Source organism: Choloepus didactylus, chromosome 10 (genome assembly GCF_015220235.1).
Source record: "Choloepus didactylus isolate mChoDid1 chromosome 10, mChoDid1.pri, whole genome shotgun sequence".
NCBI classification, from domain to species: Eukaryota; Metazoa; Chordata; class Mammalia; order Pilosa; family Megalonychidae; genus Choloepus; species Choloepus didactylus.
The window spans coordinates 69,194,375-69,215,495 of record NC_051316.1 but is presented as its reverse complement, the minus strand read 5'-3'; the positions used below and the strand labels follow the sequence as shown (position 1 = coordinate 69,215,495).

Genomic DNA, 21,121 nt, shown 5'->3' with positions numbered 1-21,121 from the left:
ACTGTCATCACCAGCACCCCCACCCCCACCAGTGTCATCAATGTCATCACCCCCACCATTGTCATCACCACCGCTGTCATCATTGTCATCACTGTCACCACCACCACCACACTGTCATCATCAGCACCACTGCCATTGTCACCACCACCACCCCTCAGTGTAGTAGTCTTCTGCGTGGCCTTCTTTTCTTCATCCTCTACCCATCACTGCAGTCTCTCTTCTGTATTGCTGCCACATGATCTTCCTAAAATGAAAAGTTGTTTAAATAGATCTCCTCAGAGTCCTCAGGTGTTCTCCTTTGTGTCCCAGATGTAACTGTACTTTGTGGTTGGTATTAAGACAAGTATGTCTTAATAAGGAATTGACAGCACTCATAGCCAGGTATGACTTAGAAGAATTTGTCTTTCTGTTCTTATCTAGGTTCTCTCCTTGAATGTTCACCATCATCTCTTGATCCTCTTTCCTGTTATGTGTTAATTCATAGTTAACCAATAGGATGATTGCATCTTTTGTTATTTTGTGCAAAAACAGATTTCATCTGTATTTCTGTAGGTGTAGTTATATCTATGTTAGAAACTATCATTCAGATCCAGACAAATTGGGGAATTTCAGAGGCTGTGATTCTCCAATTCTGTTAAACAGTCTGCTTCTTCTCCCTGATCAGACCTAGAAATGGCTTTTTTTTTTTTCTTTTCCGAGCTATGGGAATATGTTGTAGCGTTCCCTCTAATTTCCTGGTTATGTGCCATCTAAAATGGAGTATTAAGAAGTCAAGATAAGTAAAACCCTCAAAGTATTGTGTCCAATAATAGCAGATTTCTTTTTTCCTTTTTTATATGTATATACATATTTTATATTCATTTTGCACATTGGCCACTTAGATTGTTCTTGAATGAAAGATTTCTGTTGTTGTTCTCAAGATTCAGTGCCGTTTCTCTTCCACTTATACCATATTCATTTAGTATTCTACTCATTAACTAACAACTGTTAAATTTTAGGTCTATTGCCTCTATTTAGCTTGCTGTTTAAAAAAGTTTTGGTTTATTTTTTTAACTAGTCCTACCAATTCTTGAAATGCTTTCTGTCTCACAATCATATTGTCTTATAGTGTTAATTTTTAATATCATTTGAGTGTGAAGTAAAATGGTACTAGGAAGCCTATAAAATTATGAGCAGTCCACTTTACTTCTACCTCCCCTTCAACACACACACACACACACACACACACACACACACACACACACCCCTTCTCAACCACTTTTGACTTACTGGCTGTGTTTTGATATTATCCACACTTTTGAAATATTTATAAATTATCTCATTAGTTTTTTTCCTGTTATGGTAGATGAGGATTTTAAATTCAAGAACTATCACCTCTTTTAATTGATATTTAAAAGAAGCATGTAAATCTCATTTAAATCAATGTTAATTTGATCAATTTCTAGCTTTTGAACCCTAAATAAACATTTAATGTCATTAAAGTGTACATGTTGGTAAAATTTGTTTCCTTTACTTTTCCATTATATCCAGTATTATCATTTTTAGTTATTTTGTTCATCTTTTTCTAGTTTCTTGAAATGAGTACTAAGTGCCTGCCCCTTAAGCTTGGTTTCTCCCCTCCCTTCCCCCCTTCTCTTCTTTTTAAATAATGAATGCATTTAAGGCTATAAATTTTCCTTTGAGTACATGTATGTGTTTTGCTGTGCCTATAGACAGGAAATATTTTTTTATTGCTTCTTTTGATTGATTTGTCTTTTAAAAAATTTTTATTAGATCATAATCAACCAATATAATCTTTACAAACATTAAAAAGGGAGTATTTTAAAGTTTATTTTGTGACACCTTTATGATTGATTTTGTCAGGATTTCATGGACACATAAAAAATAAGCTTTAATCAAGGGATAGAAAGTTCTATTTACACTTATTAAATCAAGTTTGTGGCTTGTTTTGCTCTATTTCACTATGTCTCTACTCATTTTGTTTTATTAGAATACCAATTTCTGAAAAAGATGTATTCATTTTTCATTTAAATAAAATATTTCAGGTTTTTCATGCATATGAAATGCCTTTTCATTTATAGAATTTACATTTTTAGATTGTTTATGCTGTTTGGTGCTCTTGACCTTGAATTGTCTGAATTATCATAATAGTCATGGTATCTTTTGGGGGCACTTGGATAATAATTCTTTGCCCATTCCTTTGTTTTAAACCTTCCTCAGTTATTTGATTTTGAGTGTTTTTTGCAAACAGCTATGTTTGACTTTTGTCTTTTTAACCCAGTGTTTTGGTTTTCCCAGCTGCTAAAACAAATACCATACAATGGATTGGCTTAACAACAGGAATTTATTGGTTTCAGATGGTAGAAAAGGCTTGCTTCCTCCCCTGGTGGGTATCTTCTGCCTGGCTAGCTATCTGGGGTTCCTTGGCTTTTCTATCACATAGCAATGCACTTGGCAATGAATTGTTTCTCTTCCAGGTTCTGTTGACTTCCAATTTCTGGCTTCTTCTCCCTGTGGCCTTACCTGTAAGGCCTTCAGTAACAGGATTAAGACCCATCGTAATTCATTGGCAAAATTTAAACAAAAATAACATCTTCTAAAGGTCCTATTTACAATGGGTTAATACAGCAGCAATGGATAAAGATTAAGAACGTGATTTCTGGGGTATGTAACTCCAAGCCACCACACCCAGTCTGACAGAGTCTAACTTTTAGTAAAAGAATTCAGTCCTTTCATTTTTATTCTGAGTGGTGTTTCGCTTTACTACTTTCCCCTTATCTTGTTCATTATTTGTATTTGTGACTTTTTCCTTTTTCTTAATTTTGCTTATGTTTTCAAATTGATATTCATTCCCCATTTCACCTTTGTTTATGTGATTGTTCTGTATTTTTATATTCCATTATTGGACACCTTCCCTTTCCATTGCTCATAATCATTTTTTTTTTCTCTTGAAAAAACATGAAAAAATATACCAACACTTTTCCTCACCTTGATCCTCTTAATCGTCTCTTCCTTTCCTAAATTTTTGTGGAGATAATTTAGTGCTTTAGGTCCAGATTTCTATTAGACTTTTCTGTTTCAGGAATTCTTACTGAGCACTTATATTACACATCCCAAATAGTTTATTATCCATTTAAGTTTAATTCTGTTCAAGTACAAGGTATATCATGTCCTGTTTGTTCTCCTCTCCATCTTCTCACATATTTCTGTTTCAGGTTTTGTTTGGTTAGAATCTTTTCCCATGTCCTTTTCTTGGATGGGACACTGGGTGATGTGCTCTTTCAATCCTTAAATTTAGGCAAATACTCCTTTTACACTGAATGTTTGGGGAATGTTTGAATTATACTTCTTTTACTCCCAGCAGTCTACATATTAAGTGCTCTTTCTTGCAGTGTTACAAAAATGAGAAGTCCAATATTAATTTTATTCTTTTTCAATTGCAAATAATTACTCTTTCCGGTAACTTTTAAGCTTTTGTTTTTATCCTTCGAGTTTGGGAATTTTACTATGTTTTTAAGTGATTGTCTTTTCTCATCTGTCTTGCCTAGATTTTGGTGAACCCTGTGAGGCTGCAATTCACTCTTTTCTTTAGTTCATAGAAATTTTCTTCTGTATTACTTTAAATGTTGCCTTTCTCCTATCTTTTCCCCCTTCTGGAGACTCTTTTGGAGCTCTTTCTATGGGTGATACCGTAGATTACCTCAGTGCATTCTTTAAATCTCTATCTTTTCCCATTTTGATTCTAATCTCTTTATATTTTTACTTTATGCTGTGAGATTTCTACCAGTTTACCTTTCACACACAATTTGAGTCTGTCCTCTCCTTTAATTTACCTACTTAACTATTCAGCTTGAAGATTTTTAAAATTTTAATTTAGTTAAAATTATTTTTTTCTTTCCACATATTATATTCTATATTCTACTCGGCTCTCCTTAGATGGTCATACTACATTTGGTCTCAGATTTTCATGTCTTCTCCAGCAAAACTATTAGGTCTGATTTTCCCACCTCCCCTTGTCTTTGGGTATGTTAATAAAAATGCACGTTGCAGTCAGATCAAGCTGTTAGGGTACGCTAGGTTGTCAGAATCTTGTAAGTGATGGTAGGTCTGGGAGTCTCAGCCTGCGCTGCAGTAGCATGTATGCTGTCTGTTTCTTGTCCACACACCTGTCGGATTCTGTGCCTTCTGGTTTCCTTGCATTCCTCAGCCTTAGGAGTAGAGAGGACTCGTGAGCACCTTCTGAGCACCTTCTGGGCCCAGGAGGCTGGCCACTCTTGTACGGTTATCGATGGGTGAAACTCTTCTGGGTCTAGCTTGGGGCCCACCGCAAAGCAGGACCTGCAGCAGCAGCCCTTGTGCTCATGATGCCCATGAGACCATGGCCACACTCTTCGAAGCCCAGGCTTGCTGGTCCCCAGCGCTCACTGCTCAAGAAAGACAAATGGGTTGGATTTGAGGTTGAAGGGAAGGTAAGTCAAATCCAAGGCTCTTTCCCCCAGTATCCTACATTTTTGTATTAACTTCACAGCCTCAGATGGTATTTCGGCCCTCTGTGCCATTCATCATGTATCTAATGACATTATAGAGGAGACGCCTATTTTGGAAGCCTATCTTTGATTATCATGGTGTTCCCTACCCCCTCATATAATCTCTTGCACTATTCAACAATTTTTAGGGAATGTCCTTTTAAGATGCAGTTTAGACAAATAAACTATTCTGGGAGTGTATACTTGTCCAGATGCAAATTTCAGTGAAAAAATGTGAGTGATCTGAAAATCTTGCATAATGCTGAGGCCAGTTAAAGTAGGACAGAGACCAAAAATAAGAGGATATCTAGAGGGAAGGAACAGGAACTGGAGAGAGAATCAGCTTTTAGTTATCAGTTGTGGAAGCAGACATAGTGAATACATGAAAATTGAAGTCCAGATATAATCAGAAAACTATTCTGGCCAATAGTTAACCACCTTTTCTTTTCCTAAGCCATCTTCTGGAGTTGCTGACAGGTAGTATTAGAAGAGATTACACATTAAAGACACCAGTCTTTTCTAAAAAATTAAAACAAGGAAGCATTCAATAGAATCTGATTGGATGAAAGAAATTACTGTATCCTCTAATCACAGGTTATGAAGTTAGCACAAATATATATAAATTTATGTTTAAACAGTCATTTATCTTAAATATTTGAGATTTGATTTATGTAAAATGTTCTCCCTGGCTGGATTGCTTCATATTGTTTGTCCTAATTAGCCTCGGACAAAGAGAATTTGAATTATACAGCATGTTTCAACTCCACATTGAATGGTAATTAGTTTGTATTGCTCAGTGGCACTTAGTGTTGTTGAGGTTAGTAGTTCAGTAAAATTTGAATGATTTTACTAATCCCCTATGTATATGGGACAGATATACTGACAAGCAGTGAAAACTTGTTCTGTCCGTAGCATTAATTTAATTCCTGATTTTCAAACTATGACTCGGTTTTACATGTGTACGTATGAATAGGAAGTCAAATGGCATAAATTTGAACTTTGCTGTTTATTACTGACCCAGGTCAAAAACAATACAGTTCTATAAAATAGAAACGTTTCAGTTGTTTTCTAAATTTTACTTCTCTGAGAAGTTGTTATGGCATATATTTGTCCTCTTAACTCAAAGCTTTTTGAGGGGGTGATAATGAGAGGGAAGGAGCAAGAGTGATTGGGTAACTTGTTTATATAAAGACTGATTTTTAGGTGAGTGAAAATGTAACAGTAGACATTAAATACCCAGATCAACATGGGGAGTAAAAAGTTATTAAATTTCTGGAGTTTTGTACCTAGTATTATATGAATGTAATTAAGACAAGAACTTACACTTTCTATGACACAAGAAGCTGTGTCAAACACCACTAGGTACCTTGTTGTTAGGAATTCCAGTCTGTTTTACAGAAGGATTTTATAAATAAATTATGAAGGAACCACTGAAGAAGTCAATTTTTTAATGGTGCTAGAATGTTACTGTTATTTTAGTGCCTAACATTTGAAAATATACTGATAGATTAAAATTGTATTTTTTTTTAAATTTGCATTTATAAAAATATGTGTAATACTAAATGTACGTTGAATATTAAACAGTGGTGGTTGGGTGTTCTAGACCCGTAGTTAGAATACTGATTGCAAATTGCCAAAATTCAATGAGTCAACAAACCAATTAAGATTTGAAAAAAAAAAAACCTCAGGGATATTAGATTTCAAAATGTTCTTCCTTAATTTAGTTTGTCCATTATACTTTATTTTAATTATTCATAGTATTGTTTAATATGCCAGGAAATACCTTGTAATAACATTTATAAAATAATGAAGTTTCAGTAATATGAATCCTATCTTTAGCATTCTGCTTTTAAATCTCAGATTAAGATGTTTTGTTAGGAATTATCTAGTTTGATGTTTAAAAGCATGTCTTTGCTGAGTAACTTTATCCATTTTAGAATTTTGAAACCAAATGCTTATTTGAGAAAGTAAATGGACTAATTTAGTATGTATCATTTTGTTGTTGAACAAATAGCACAAAAAATTTGAGAAGAAAAATACGTATTCCTATTAACATAGGACAATAGTATTTCATTTTGGGGTAATACTTTCTGATGCATATCTATAAACATGCATTTTTTTGCACAGACCCAATATAGATTGCTCATTTAAGTGAAAAGCATATCTACTGCCTTCTGTCTTTCATGTATTATGCTAGATATTTAAGGAATACAGACTATATTTAGGTATCATTGGGCTGTGAGTGAGTTAGAGGGGAAACGTAATAAGAAAGCCTGAAGATGTAAACTCTAGTTGCAAAATTTGGATATTTATTTTCTTTAGTTCCTCTAGGAGGTAGACGTAAGCAAGAAAGCTCTTCTTTTAGTATTGATGTAGAGTTTTGCATGTCCAGAATCTACTTCTGTTTCTTATTCTTACTATTAATAGAAGTTCACAGATATGGTGAGTATGGATTTAGATTTTGTTCCTAAACAGAAAGGTTATATGTTCTGCAGTGTTATGATGAGTGAAAAAATTGGGAACACATTTGAAATGGAATAGGCAGCAATTAACTCCTTTCTCATGATTACCCAACAGGAATTGCTAAAAATGTTTCAGTCCATTTGACTTTTAGGTGAAACCTTTATTCTAATTTAGTTGCTTTTTTTTTCCCCCAGTGGGTAGGAGTTACTCCTTAATTGATAAATTTTGTACAGCATAAAAATATGTGCCTTTTATCTTAAATTGAGAATTATTTTAATTCTTTTTTAGAGCCTTGTGATTCCTTATGTCAAAAATTCATTTAAAATTTACCATTACCTGACCTTACTATGTGACCTTGGGCTATTTTTCTACCTGCTTTTCAATCCTGTGCTGTAGCTGGTTGCTGTTTCCTTCAATACAATCTGGGCTTTGCTGTCTCATTGTCTTAGTTCATTTCTGGCTCCTATTCTCCAAGTGACCTATATTCTTCTCTTTCTGGTAATTACCTGCTTATCCTCCAGGACCTAATTAAAGTATTACTTCTCTATAAATTTATGAATTATTCTTTTCCTGTACCTTCAACAAAATTATCCCCCTCTGTTTGTTGTCATAGCACTTTATAGGTGGCTGTTATAACAACTATGATCATAAATACATCATCCTTAAAGAGGGAGGCCATGTGTTGTCCATCTTTGTATCTTCTAGGATACTCATTTAGTTAACATGTGTTGAATTGAAATGTTTTAACCCCCCATGCTTCTCATGATTAAGAAAACAGCTTGCCTCTTTAAATTCCTTGATAGCAGTAGTCTTCTCTCATTGTTTCTCGCATACACATCCCACCTTTTATACCGTGGTAGTTGGTTTATATAAAAATTAGTTGGAGAGTACTCAGAGAAGGATCATTTATGCAGATCAAATTTGAGAAAACTGGCTTTTGACTCTTGATTGATACTTAGTTTTGAGGGATGCGTTTCTTTTTCCCCTTCCTGCAGGACCCCAATAGGAGTCTCCATACCAGCAGCAGCAGCAGCAGCAGTTGTAGCAGCAGCAGCAGCAGCAGCAGCAGCAGTAGCAGTAGCAGCAGTAGCAGGAGCAGCAGCAGCAGCAGCAGCAGCAGCAGTAGCAGCAGCAGCAGCAGCAGTACCAGTTTTTCAAAGCCTCACAAATTAATGAAGGAGCACAAGGAAAAACCTTCTAAAGACTCCAGAGAACATAAAAGTGCCTTCAAAGAACCTTCCAGGGATCACAACAAATCTTCCAAAGAATCCTCTAAGAAACCCAAAGAAAATAAACCACTGAAAGAAGAAAAAATAGTTCCTAAGATGGCCTTCAAGGAACCTAAACCCATGTCAAAAGAGCCAAAACCAGACAGTAACTTACTCACCATCACCAGTGGGCAGCAAGATAAGAAAGCTCCTAGTAAAAGGCCCCCCATTCCAGATTCTGAAGAACTCTCAGCCAAAAAAAGGAAAAAGAATAGCTCAGAGGCTTTATTTAAAAGTTTTTCTAGCGCGCCTCCACTGATACTCACTTGTTCTGCTGACAAAAAGCAGATAAAAGATAAATCTCACGTCAAGATGGGAAAGGTCAAAATTGAAAGTGAGATGTCAGAGAAGAAGAAATCAACATTACCACCATTTGATGATATTGTGGATCCCAATGATTCAGATGTGGAGGAGAATATGTCCTCTAAATCTGATGTGAGTAGTCTTGTTATTTCCCTGCTTTCATTTATTTCAGATAGCCTCATGATAAATAACAAAGAAAATGAATGTTGAACCAATAAAATGGTAACATGGAAGTAGATATAGCATAGAAATGAGTCTCAGTTAATGGAAAAAAGGAAATGAAATCACTGAGGAATCTGCTGATTTGCAGCCTGTGAATAAAGTCATTAAAAGAAAGGTATATTCCATAGTATAATAATGAGTCATTTGAATAGCAACAGAAAAATGTAGGTGCTCATTAGAGCTTGGTTATTATGCTTTTCAATGATTGCTGATTTAGGAAAGTGAGAAGAATGCAATAAAACTTAAATACAAGGGAACGTAAATTTAAAAGAGAAAAAGACAATATTGGGGAGCAGCTATAATGTTGATCTTTTGATCCGTGGAATGTAGTAGTTTGTTTACTTAGGTGGAAAGTTGGTGATAGTATTTTTTAAACAGCTTTATTGAGGCAAAATTGACATAACAAGAAGCTACACGTTTATATAATTTGATTAGTATTGACATGGATACACCTGTGACACCAGGTGACTATTCTGAAAGTGAAATATTTATTTTGTTCTTTCAATGTGTAGCCACTGTTTTGATAGGGGCGGAGTATGTGCTTTTCACTAAAAGTTTTTGCTGTTGGGTAGAAATATCCTTAGTGGACCCTAACTATCTGACCACCTAACACCATAAAAAAAAAGAAGATATTTGACACTGAGATTTAGACATATAATTACAGATTTCTCGGAGTTATCCACTCTAACCTCCTACCAATGTAAGAACTCTTATACTACTAGAGAGAGGACTGTTAGTAATTCATAGGGTATTTGCTTCTAATTCTGAAGAACAAATGTAATTTACTATGAGTTACCTCTTGCACACTTTTTCTCAGACTCTGGCCAGTAATTCACAAGGTATTTGCTTCTATTTCTGAAGAACAAATGTAATTTACTATGAGTTACCTCCTGCACACTTTTTCTCTGACTCTGGCCTTCTTCATTCACTGTGATGGGTAGTGAGCTGCCCAGGGTCAGGATATGGTGTCAACACCTATCCCAAGCAGTCTACAGGCCTCCCCCTTTTCCCTACTCTCTATAGCTGATCTCAACATGTTAATATATCAGTTAGGAGCAGAGTGGTATATAAAATACTGGAGATTGGGTAATTCCAGTGTTTGATAAAGGCTTTATCACTGTGGTTTGTGGATTGGAGATGAGAGTTGATAGGATTTGTCCCAGTGTCTCAAACATTTATTTTTGTTCCCTTGCTTCTTATCTCGTCTCTTAATTAGAAGCCTACTCTTAATGTAGACGTTATTTGAAACTTTTTTTGTATGTCTGACTTGATTCAAATCCCCTGAAATATTCTTTGATGTTGTTGGGGTATGATTAGTCTATCAGGATTGTTAAGTTTAGCAACTTTGTTTTTTCTATCTTCTGAAATGTGATGATTCTTCTGAACAGAACCTTTCAAATTGTGAGTTGTGAATCATTGATGAGCCAGGAAATCAATTAGCATGTCATCACCAGAATTAAAAATAAAATCAGAATATATTGTATTTGGTATGGGTAAATAAGGGTTTGTGATAATTTTTATTTCAGAGCAAATTATTTGTTTCTTATAGGAGGTCATGATCAAAACTTTGAAAGGTACTTTTTTAGAATGTTTGATGATTTGTGAGAGGACCAAATGGCACTCATAAAACACTTTTAAATGCTCTTTGTATGTGAAATTATCACTGATGATCTTATGCTTTAGATAATTCTGTTTATTCTCCTTTTGTTTGCCTTTTGCTCCCTTTTATATATAATTTATATAAGGTATGGCTTTCCTTTTAATAAAATTCTTGATCAACTTGGCATATTTATCCAATGTAAAGCCTTAAAAAATCTTCTGAAATGAAGAGTTAGAATTGTAATTTCTGATGATACATGGTAAATTTTCAAAATGGCACATGACGTATTAGAGCCACATCTCCAGTGATTATAATGGTAGTTTTTGTAATGTGCTCACCTGTCTTTGGAAAGAAGGCCTTTAAAGTCTGGATATAAAACCCAACAATTGTACTTACCTTATCAGTATTCTGGTGATAGTAATGCTTTTACTGTTTCTTCTCTTGGCGTCTCTCTAAATGTACATGATACAACAGAAGAGAATCGACAAAAGTGGTTCCAAGTAAGCCTGTGTCCCAAAGACTTTTCTATAGGCAAACGAGCATAGGAGGGGGCTGAGATTCAGTTTATCCAATAGTAAAGAGAGCCTTTGCTTGGACTTTCTATTACCTCTGGGGAAGGTGGGAAGAAAAAGGAGGTAACTGTGAAGGAGAGCACTAGGCAGCCCATCGCCTCTGCTTGGTCAGTAACTCATTTGGTAGCTTGGGGCAGGGCCTTGGCGTTTCCCAATTTGAGGGATTACCATTCACATCATCCTCTTGTGAGTGGGTCTTCATCTGAGTACGTGTGATCAGATGATCTTTCTAAGGTCCCTTCCAGCTTCATTGTTGGAATCCCAGACAGATTTATGTTCATTTTGGAGTGGGGTGGCAGGTAATTTTAGACATACTGGGCAGAGATCATGGGCTTTGGAAATAAGAAAGACAAAGGAAATCAGAAGAGTGTGAAAAACTAGGAAGGGCTGGGGAAAAGTTTTATTTATCTTGTGTGTCTGTGAAGAAAACATTTTGCCTCTTCAGTACAGCTTAGTTATGATTAAGTGGAAGAACTTTTTAAATAAGATTCTCCATAAAGATTTCAGGTTATAAAATTTATAAAAATAAAAATAGCATAATTAAAATGGAACAGAAGGCTTATGTCATTGATTCACATGGTTCTTTTTATATATAAAGAAATCCAATCCTATCACATGAAAGTCTATCAATAATTTTTCCCTACGGAGGAATTTGGAAGGTGGAGGGCAATGGTAGGGAGGTGGAAGGGCTCTTTTACAGTGGGTGAGCAATTAGCAAACACAGAAAGCAAGATAAGGGAATGTTCTTGCTATGTCCTTGAATGTTAGCATGAGGAATATTTTACAGTCAAACACCAAGAAATTCCCATTAGAGTCAAACTGCTCTTGGTTTAGGACTTTCACCTCTTTGGGGCCACAGTGGTCAACTGAACTTAGTAAAGTTACCATTCTTACTAGCGACTAACATTAATGAGTGGCTAGAAAGGGTGAAAATATCAGTATCAACTAAAAGTTTATAATTGTGGCTTTTAATAACCTGTTTAAACTATAATTGATGGTAAAAGAACCCAAATATCTCTCACCTCTCCTGTAATTTCCCAGTGTCTCTTTGATTTTGTTATTTATATAACTCTGTTTTTAAAGGAAAGTCTGTAAAATTAGTCTTGTTTTATGATATTAGGAACTTTGGTATTCATAGCAGAGGATAAGGAAGAAACCAGTAAATAAAATAAAATTGAAATCCCATTTACAATCAGATTTGGTTTTGTTAGTAATTTCCTTCATTGCCTTCACCTTTTTTGCCTTTCTTTGTCAATATTTAAATGTAATTTAAAAGTGAATAAGTTAAAAGTTTTAATTATCTTTCCTTTAAATTGGGCAGATTAAGTTTGACAAAATGTTACAAACATCAACTTGCAGGTCTTTTGATAGTTTTGGCTTACTTACCAATGTGTTTTCTTGGATAAAATCTTCTTAAGGGAGAGGGTGAAATCTTGTCAGTTGGTAACTTTTACTCGGGTGGGGTGGTTCAGATACAGGATAAATACTTTAAACCACCTTAGCAGAAGTTTCTTTTGAAAAGAAAAAAAGGAAGGAGAAGGAAAAAGAAAACTTCCCTTCTTTTGTTGTGCCTCATTTCCTCCCACCCCACCCTGTTCATTGCCCTGCTTAAACTGTCTGGAGCTGGCAGTAAACGTCCTGCTGTTGAAGCATTGGCCTTAGGTTTTTATGTGATGGAAGGTTGTCAGAGAAGAAGGTCTTTATTGTGTTTTCAAAGTGGCTTTTTAATGACTTGTAATTCCATCACATGCAAGAGCTGTAAAGTCTGTAGGTATGGTGAGTGAGCAGCTGGAGAGGCCATTCATTAAAGAACTGCCTTGGCTCTCCTGCAGGGGTTCTTATTCTGGCTCCTGTTCTCTGTGTTTTATAACTGGAGGTAAAAATACCTGAAGGGTTGCAATTCTTCCTCTGGTAGGTTTAGCTCAGGGCAGAACATTAATTAAAACGATTGGAAGAAAGTTAACTTTGTTGGGTGCTTGGAGATATGTTATCTGATACCAGTTCGCTAATGATTTTTGTTGTTTTCTGTTAGAGGTGGTCAGATTGAGGAGGGTGCAGTCTAGCCAGCCAGCTGTTCATTTATTCATCCACATCCACATTCCTGACTTACTCCAAAAAGGGATTTGAAGCAGTTAAAAAGGGAGCTGCTTTTTTTTTTTTAATGAATTAGGGGCCCTTTCTCTTCCTTGTTGGTTCTGTACTATACTAAGCCTGGTGTGGTTTGTCAATTATTTAATTAAATTAAATAATTCCTTTGAAGACTTTGGATCGCTGAGGGCTGTAAACAGAAAGGGAAACCCCGTCACTTCAGAGCTGGTTATTTGCTACCAACAATTGCCGAAACCCTGTATTTTCACTCACAGGATTGAGCCAGTATCTCTTTCCCATTAAATTCCATAAGTCTTCTTCAAGAGAATTGTAAGACCTATTCAATGCAATATTGTTTCTTTTTCTAGGGCCCAAGATTTTTATGTAATTGTCCCATCTGTCATCTTTAGACAGAAAGCCAAAGACATGACTCAACATGGTCTTTGCAAGACCTGCTTTACCAAACCATAGTGATGCCTTATAGCTACAGCTAAACTTTTCTTGAGTGCTTTATTATAGACCAGTCACCCTTCCAGTCACTTTAATGTTTTAACTTGTTTAATCCTCATAACAATTTTATGAAAATGGGTACTAATATTTTCACCATTTTATAGGTGAGGAAACTAAGGCTCAAAGGTTAAGAAAATTGTTCATGGTTGCCATGTTTAAAAGTGTGGAGCGAAAATTTGATCCCAGTGTCATGGGGCTTGGTAGGGTATTATTCCATGAATTCACATCAGAACTGCAGAGATATATTTTAAGAAGTTGGTATCATTGTTGTGATAGCATTTAATACCCCATATTTTTGTTCCATTTATGATTCATGTTTCTTTGACCTGTTGGTTTGGGCTTTACCAGCAGTCTTCAGGAGATGATAGGTTCTCTTCTTAAGTGGGTTTGGCTTGCAAAGCTAGAAATGAGGGAAGAGGAAACCTTAACTACTCCTACATGCTCACTTCAAACAGACTCTCATAATTATGGATTACATATTGTCAAAGTGTATCATCAGTACCATTTCCCTGCACTCAGAAATTCTCCCATTTGCTTCTGCATGGAAATTTATCTTTGACAGAGCTGAGCTGTAATATCAAGCTTTCCCAGAAGGTGCCACCAAATAACAAGTGGTGTCCTCCAGTTTGGAGATTCCTTTTTGAATCTTCTAGTTATATTTTATACCCTAAGTTATTAAAAATGTTGGCTGTGCATTCTTCCAAATAGGAGATAAGGTGATGCAATGGCATAGGTAGAGGGTGGTTTTCTTTTGGTGTCTGTGTAATTATTTAACCAAGTTTGAGAAATTGTTCTCAGCAGGTAACAATTTATGGCTGTAAACTTTCAAGGCAGTGTCTAAGTCCACAAAGAAAAGTCACCCCTAAGTGGCTTCTTTAGGTCACTAAATGTGACTGCACAATGAGACATTCTCAGATAAAGTCAGAGACTTCTAATAGGCAGGAGAAAATGGAGATGCATTTACTGAAGCATTTGTCGACAACAGATTTTCCTTTGATTTCTGAAGACAGAGGATGGGGATGTGGTGGTTGGGGGTCTGGGGTGGGGAAAAATTATTCAGGGTCAGTGACACAGAGAGAAAGAAATTTTCTTATCTAGCTTAGTCATGGGGAAGGGGTGAGAAATGTATGTATGGGGTCCTCAGATATTATTTTAAATAAATAAAGTATTTATTTTAGTGCCCACAGTTTGGGACCTCAGTGTTTAGAATCATAATACTTAAAAAAAAAATTAAGTTGCTTACTCTTGCTTATTAGGTGACTTTTGTTTTTTTTTTTTTTTTTAAATATGATAAACATTCATGCCACTTTGAGTAATTTAAAATGTTATTTTTCTAAACATGTTTCTTAATTCTAATATTCTTTCATTACTTCAGTGATATTCAGTAACATTTAAAATTATTTATGAAGTATTTTCTTCCATGTTAAGCACTGTGGTAGGTGGTACAGATGGTACAAAATTAGGATTTAAGCTGAAGGAAGGGTGGCATCCGTTGGTGGAGATGGGGGTGGGATGGGCAGCAGAAAGCATTCTTGACAGGAGAGGACAACCTAAAAACAACTGACGGCAAACATAAAACAATTCTGTGTTTCCTAACTGAAAAGGAAGAAAGCTTTTATAAATTAATCTGGCCAGTTATTTATTAAATTAGTTTATCAGGAATGAGGGAGTCTTACTGAACTCCACTCCATGCTAGGCTTGTGTGGGACACTTCTGCTCTGTATCCTCTTATTTAATCCATGCAGTGGAGGAGATAGCTTTTGATATCATCTTACAGATGTAGAAGTGACAGAGCCACAATTTGAATCCAGGTTGGTTTGACCAATGCCAAAGCCCATGCTTTTTGTACCCTGCTACTGATTAAACCTTATTGAGAGAGAAATCACATCAAATTAAAGTCACTGCGATACTGAGTAAGCCTGTTGAGGAAAAAAAAATCAAATTACAGTGCTAACTTTCCCACTATCTGGTTTCCTCTGACATTCTGGAATGGGAAGGAGAAGCAAGAAGATACTTGACTTATGAATAATGGGTGCAAGGAGACCTGGATATGATTTTCAAAATGCTGATTGATTCAAGTCTCCTATGTGTCATTCTCTAAGAGGCAGAAAGTATTGAAAAGCTGTTGTGCGTTAGAGTCTATCCGAGGGGATTTGTTCACCAATGTGCTATCTTTTAGGTTGTTTCATGTACCTCCTACTGGGGCAACAATGTGGCCAGTGTTATTGTTACCTAAAGGTTGCATTCACGAAGGATCTGAAGGAAGAAGTTAGGACTCCTTTGTCCTGGAACACAGCCATACCTGGCTAATCCTCTTGCTTTTGTGGGTCCAGGAGGGATGGGAAGTAGTCAAAAGAGCATGCACTTCAAATCAAAAGACTAGACAGCTTACTTGCAGTGAACAATAAAATACAGATTTTAATGGTAATACCCACCTAATGAGATAATATTTGTAAACAGTGCCATTGAGATATTAGTTCAAGCAACAATGTTAATGGCAAGGACAAAGACTTTAATTTTGTTTGGTAATTTTATGAATTATATTCTGTGAAGACCTGATGTTGATAGGTGTTCTTGTTAAGTTTGAGAGGAAAACTGTGGTCTAGGAATTTAGTGTTTTATAATCCATGGACAAAATATATATATATTTTAAATTCCTACACATATTTTTAAAAATTTCATTTTTTATTTGGCCTAATCTTGGATTGTGTTGCAAATGAATGCAGAGTCTTGCTGAAAGTCCACACTAGTTTAAAAATATTTCATATCTGACAAATTCTACTCAAGGTAACCTGACATCTTTTCATTACTTTAAAGAGCTTACATTATTTTCACATCTCCTCTTCTTTCCCATTATTTTCCAGGATTGCTTTAATTAAACGTGAACATCAAACTTGTTGCTGATCTTATGATGGCTTATTTTAAAATTCTAGGTGATCTGATAATCTTAGGTCAGAATCTGACAGGGCCAGCATACTTACTCTTGCTTACCAAGTCTGCCTTCATTGTCCAGAAACTTTCAGACTTGCAACAAGTCCCCTTCCTGCTTTTTGGGGTAAGTCATGTATATTCCCCTTGTTTTGTGTAATAAAACCGGTGAATCTCAGAGTTTCCCCCCAGAATCAAAGGTTTGGGGGAGGGTGGTAGTTTCTCATGTGCTGCCCATCTCTGTATCCTCATCCAGCCCAGGAACATGTCAGTAGCTTCTTGGTCTCTCTTCTCTCTTTAGAAAACCTTTCCAGGCTTAGTATACACTTTGCTTTTTTTTTTTTTTTTTTCTTTTGATAGTCTTTTCTTCATGGAGAATTTGAAATATATGAAAATATACAAAATAATTTAATGATACACACTCCTTTCATCACTCAGCTTCAACAATTATTAATTCCTGGCCAATCTTTTTTCATCTATAGCCCCATGGGCTCTCCTCTCTCCAATATAATTTTAAATCAAATCTAAGACTTCATACTATTTCATTCATAGATATTTTAATATGAATCTCTAAAAGATAAGGACTTTTTCAGAACACAGCTAAAATGCCACTATCACATTTAAACATATCAAAATTCTTAATGTCATCATATATCTAGCCACCAGGCAAATTTCCAGTAGAATCAAAATGTCACAAATTTTCTTTTGGATTTACAGTTTGTTTGAATTGATATCCACAACTTGCCATTAGTGAAAACTGTTTTTTTTTTTTTTTTTTATTTATGGATCCTCCCTGCCCTCTTTTTTCACAAAAAATACAAGGAAAAAATTGTTGTTTGTCTTTTAGAATTTCTCAGTTTGGATTTTGCTGATATTATTTTTGTGGATATTTACAATAAATTAGTAGTCAGAAGCATGGTCAGATTGAGGTTAGGTTTTTGGTTTTGGTTTGTGTTTTGTGTTTTGGGTAAAACTATTTCATGGGTTGAGCTGTGTTCTTTTATCAGGAGACCTGTAAGAGATATCTCTTTTTTTCATGTGATATTAGCACCCATTGATGCTCAATGCCTATATGCATTAATTCATTAGGGGTTACAAATTGGTGTTGTTTTTTATTTCATGATTCTTTCTTCTTCATTTATTAACCAGAAGTTGCCTTAAAGAGAAACTCCCCCTCATTTGCCTTTTGTTTAACCTGTAGTACAGTTTCTGTAGGATAGGTAAGACTTACGTGCTGATTCCGCCCCCCCCCTTTTATTTTTACCAGTTTTCAAAAGAATTAGTTGGTTCCCTAGTGTCTTTCAACAGTAGCTTTTTTAAAAGCACTGCTTTTTTCAAAATGCAATTTTATTGAGATATACTCACATACCATATAATCCATCCAAAGTGGCTCACAATATCATTATATAGTTGTGCATTCATCACCACAGTCAGTGTTCATTACTCCAAAATAAAGAAAAAATATATAAAAAAGAAAACACAGAGAAAAGAATACCCAAACCATCCCATACCCTTTATCTCCCCCTAGTATTTATATATACTTTTGTCTTCATTTTACTACTCATCTGCCCATACTCATCTGATCCAGGGAGTATAAGTCACAAGGTTTTCACAATCACATGATTCCATGATAAAAGCTGTATAGTTATACAGTCATTGTCAAGAATCAAGCCTACTGGATTATAGTTCAACAGATTCAGGTATTTCCTTCTAGCTATTCTAAAACACTAGACAGTAAAAAGGTATATCTATATAATGTGTAAGAATAACCTCCAGATTGACCTCTTGACTCTATTTGAGATCTCTCAGCTACTGAAGCTTTATTTTGTTTCATTTCTTTCCCCCTTTTGGTCAAGACGGCATTCTGAATCCTGTGATGCAGGGCCAGGCTCATCCCTGGGAGTCATGTCCCACATAGTGGGGAGGACAGTGAGTTTAGCTGCAGAGGTTGCTGAGCAAGAGAGACCACATCTGAGCAACAAAAGAGGTTCTCTGGGGAGGGGGGCTCTTATGCAATTGGAATTCCCTAATGTTTGCAGGAATATCAGGAATTCCCCAGGTGAGGAAGTTTAATGTTTCTACATTTTTCCCCAGTCTCTCAAGGGAACTTTGCAAATATTTTCTTACTTTCTGCCCAGAGTACTCTGGGGTGCATTGAGATATCATATTAACCTTTACAGAATAACAAGATCTCATTCCCCATTCTAGGTTCCATAAGCCTTGCTTTTAAGGTCTTCTTTCATCTGACCTTTCCACTCTCCTCTTTATTTGTTCCTCTTTGTGCTTTAGTCACCCTAAAATATTAGAAATCCCGTGTTCCTTGAAAATTTTCATGCTGTTCTGTGTCCCAATGAAATACTCTTGGTCCTTTATGGCCTGGTTAACTTACACCTTTTCTTTGAAGCTTTTCTGAATAATCTGCCACACCCCGGTTGATCCTGCCTTCTATTGTCCTCCCTCCATTTACAGTCTATGTATACTTTTACTATTTGGTTATTTCATATTAAAGTGTTTCTTTCCTAATCAGTGGAATGTTTTGAAAGCAGATACTGTCTCTCAATTATCTTATTTCCCTGCTCTTTACACAATGTCTGGCACTTAATTGGTACTCAACAAATTTGAGTTAAATAGTGCAATGATGGATTTCTATTTGTATTTACATATTATGCATTTATAGTTTAGAGGAGTCTTAGCTATAAAAATATATGAGTGATCTGGAGATGTGATTTTTGGCTCCCTTGTGGATGGGGTTGGAATAGACAGGCCACAAAAAGTTGGAGAGCTCTCTGTATAAACAGACAAGTCTCAACTCCCTCCATGGCACACAGTATCCAGGCATAAGCCACGCTTGTACAAATAAGTTCATGCAACAAAATACTGGGATAAATTGTAGGCCAAGGTAAGGAAGTCATATAAATTGTATTACTCTTTACCTGCCTTTGCAGCCCTTGCTTTTTTGTTGGACCTGGCCAAGGAGTATGGAGTGCTTGAAAACTCCAACAATAATTTTTTTTTTTTTTTTTTTTTTACTGATTCTACCATGAGGACTATTAAGCCACAAAAATAACAAAGAGGAGGCAAGGACCACAAATTAATCTTTTATTGAGACAGCAGGGGAATGTCAGAGTCCAAAATCCCAAAATATTTGCTTCTGTATTTTAGAAAAGCAAATAGTTTTCAGGGAAATTTCAATAACAGGATGTTAAAGTGAAAGAAATTTCTGCCTCCCTATTTCCTATAGGGACGGTGCAGAGGCATGATAACATGAAAGTTATATGACCACCTTGTTTTTGCTGTCTTTGGGATCATGAAATATGATTATATTCCCTCTAATGTTTATATGTGCTCTTAAAATTATTGGAACTGGTAAAATACCACTTGTATACTTTATAAAAGGAACTGTTTTTTTTTCTCCCTTCTGTTTCCTCAGTTTGGATAATTACCAAGACAGATTAGCTTTAAATTAATTATCTTAATTTGGTTGTTAAATATTTATTATACCATCACATTTGAATATCTGCAGCCAAACAACTGTTTATTGTGGAAGAATGAATGAAGAAACTATCACAAAAAATTAAAGCTCCTAACCACAAAGGGCAAGCATTATTTAAAAAAAAAAAAAAGAGTTATACTAAGCAGTAACAGTTATGCCAAGGGAAACAAGATGCAGGGAATGCAGTCAGTTCCCCCAAAGAATTAGACTCATGTTTGTGCTGGTATTGACACCTCCATTTGCAAATATGTATTTAATTATATGTTTTGGAGACTATTAACATTTGTTAAAGTGGTTTTAAAAAAGCAGTGATTACCTTAGGCAACAAAAATTATAAATAACCAAGTATAATTTATCATTTGTAGGAGATTGAGTCTATTAAGAGAAAAAAAAAATGAACTGAAGACAACAACCATCAATTTAAAAAAAAAAAAAAGATTGGAAAGAAAAATCTCATCACAGCCATCTTCTCAAAGCCTTAGCACATGTACTTTGAAACCTTACTCAAGTTTCAAATTTATACTTGACTATAAATATAAATTGATGGATTACCTCCTGTGGCTAGTTCTGGGAATCCCCTAAATTGGAATTTGCATGTTGGTAGGCCTGTGTGGCTGCCTTCCCACCCAGCCTTTGTGGGACTCTGCATGTTCTGCAACCAAAAGAAGTTCACTTAAGGGGCCTGCATTTTTACAGAGCTCTCCTTTCTTATAAAACACACTTACATTTGCCCATGATCAGCTGGTATTCTCTTATAACTGTGTACTTCTTCTTCCACTGGTTCAGTTGCACACTCACCAACCAGTCAATGTAGTTGTTCCCAAACATGTATGTCATTTTTACTAAGTGACTACATTAGTTACTTAATATAACTATAAAATGTTATATGAGCCAATAAGGCACCCAAAAAGTAATTGTCTCTTTGAAAACTAAGTTGAATACTATAGAAACCTGAAGGGCAATCTGTTGGAAAAAAATTCCTTTCAAATTAGGTATACAGCAAGGGAAGACATCCTCAGAATCAAGAGGGTCCTGCATTCTTACAGCTTTGTAAGTCTCTGCCTTCTCGCTCATAGACGGTGATCAAAGATAATGCATTAGAGAATGCAATTTATGTAAGAAAGACTTGTCAGACCCCACTCAACAAA

The 21,121-nt window shown here is 35.6% G+C and overlaps 1 protein-coding gene across 4 annotated transcripts in view; it reads left to right on the top strand.

Moving 5' to 3' along the window:
• MLLT3 (MLLT3 super elongation complex subunit) overlaps positions 1-21,121 on the top strand; it is a 272,860-nt gene that overhangs the window by 205,950 nt on the left and 45,789 nt on the right. For all 4 annotated transcript variants that reach the window (XM_037851311.1, XM_037851307.1, XM_037851310.1 and 1 more), the window contains exon 5: positions 7,985-8,692. In XM_037851311.1, the coding sequence (XP_037707239.1) occupies positions 7,985-8,692 (708 nt within the window). The remainder of the gene's footprint in view (positions 1-7,984; positions 8,693-21,121) is intronic.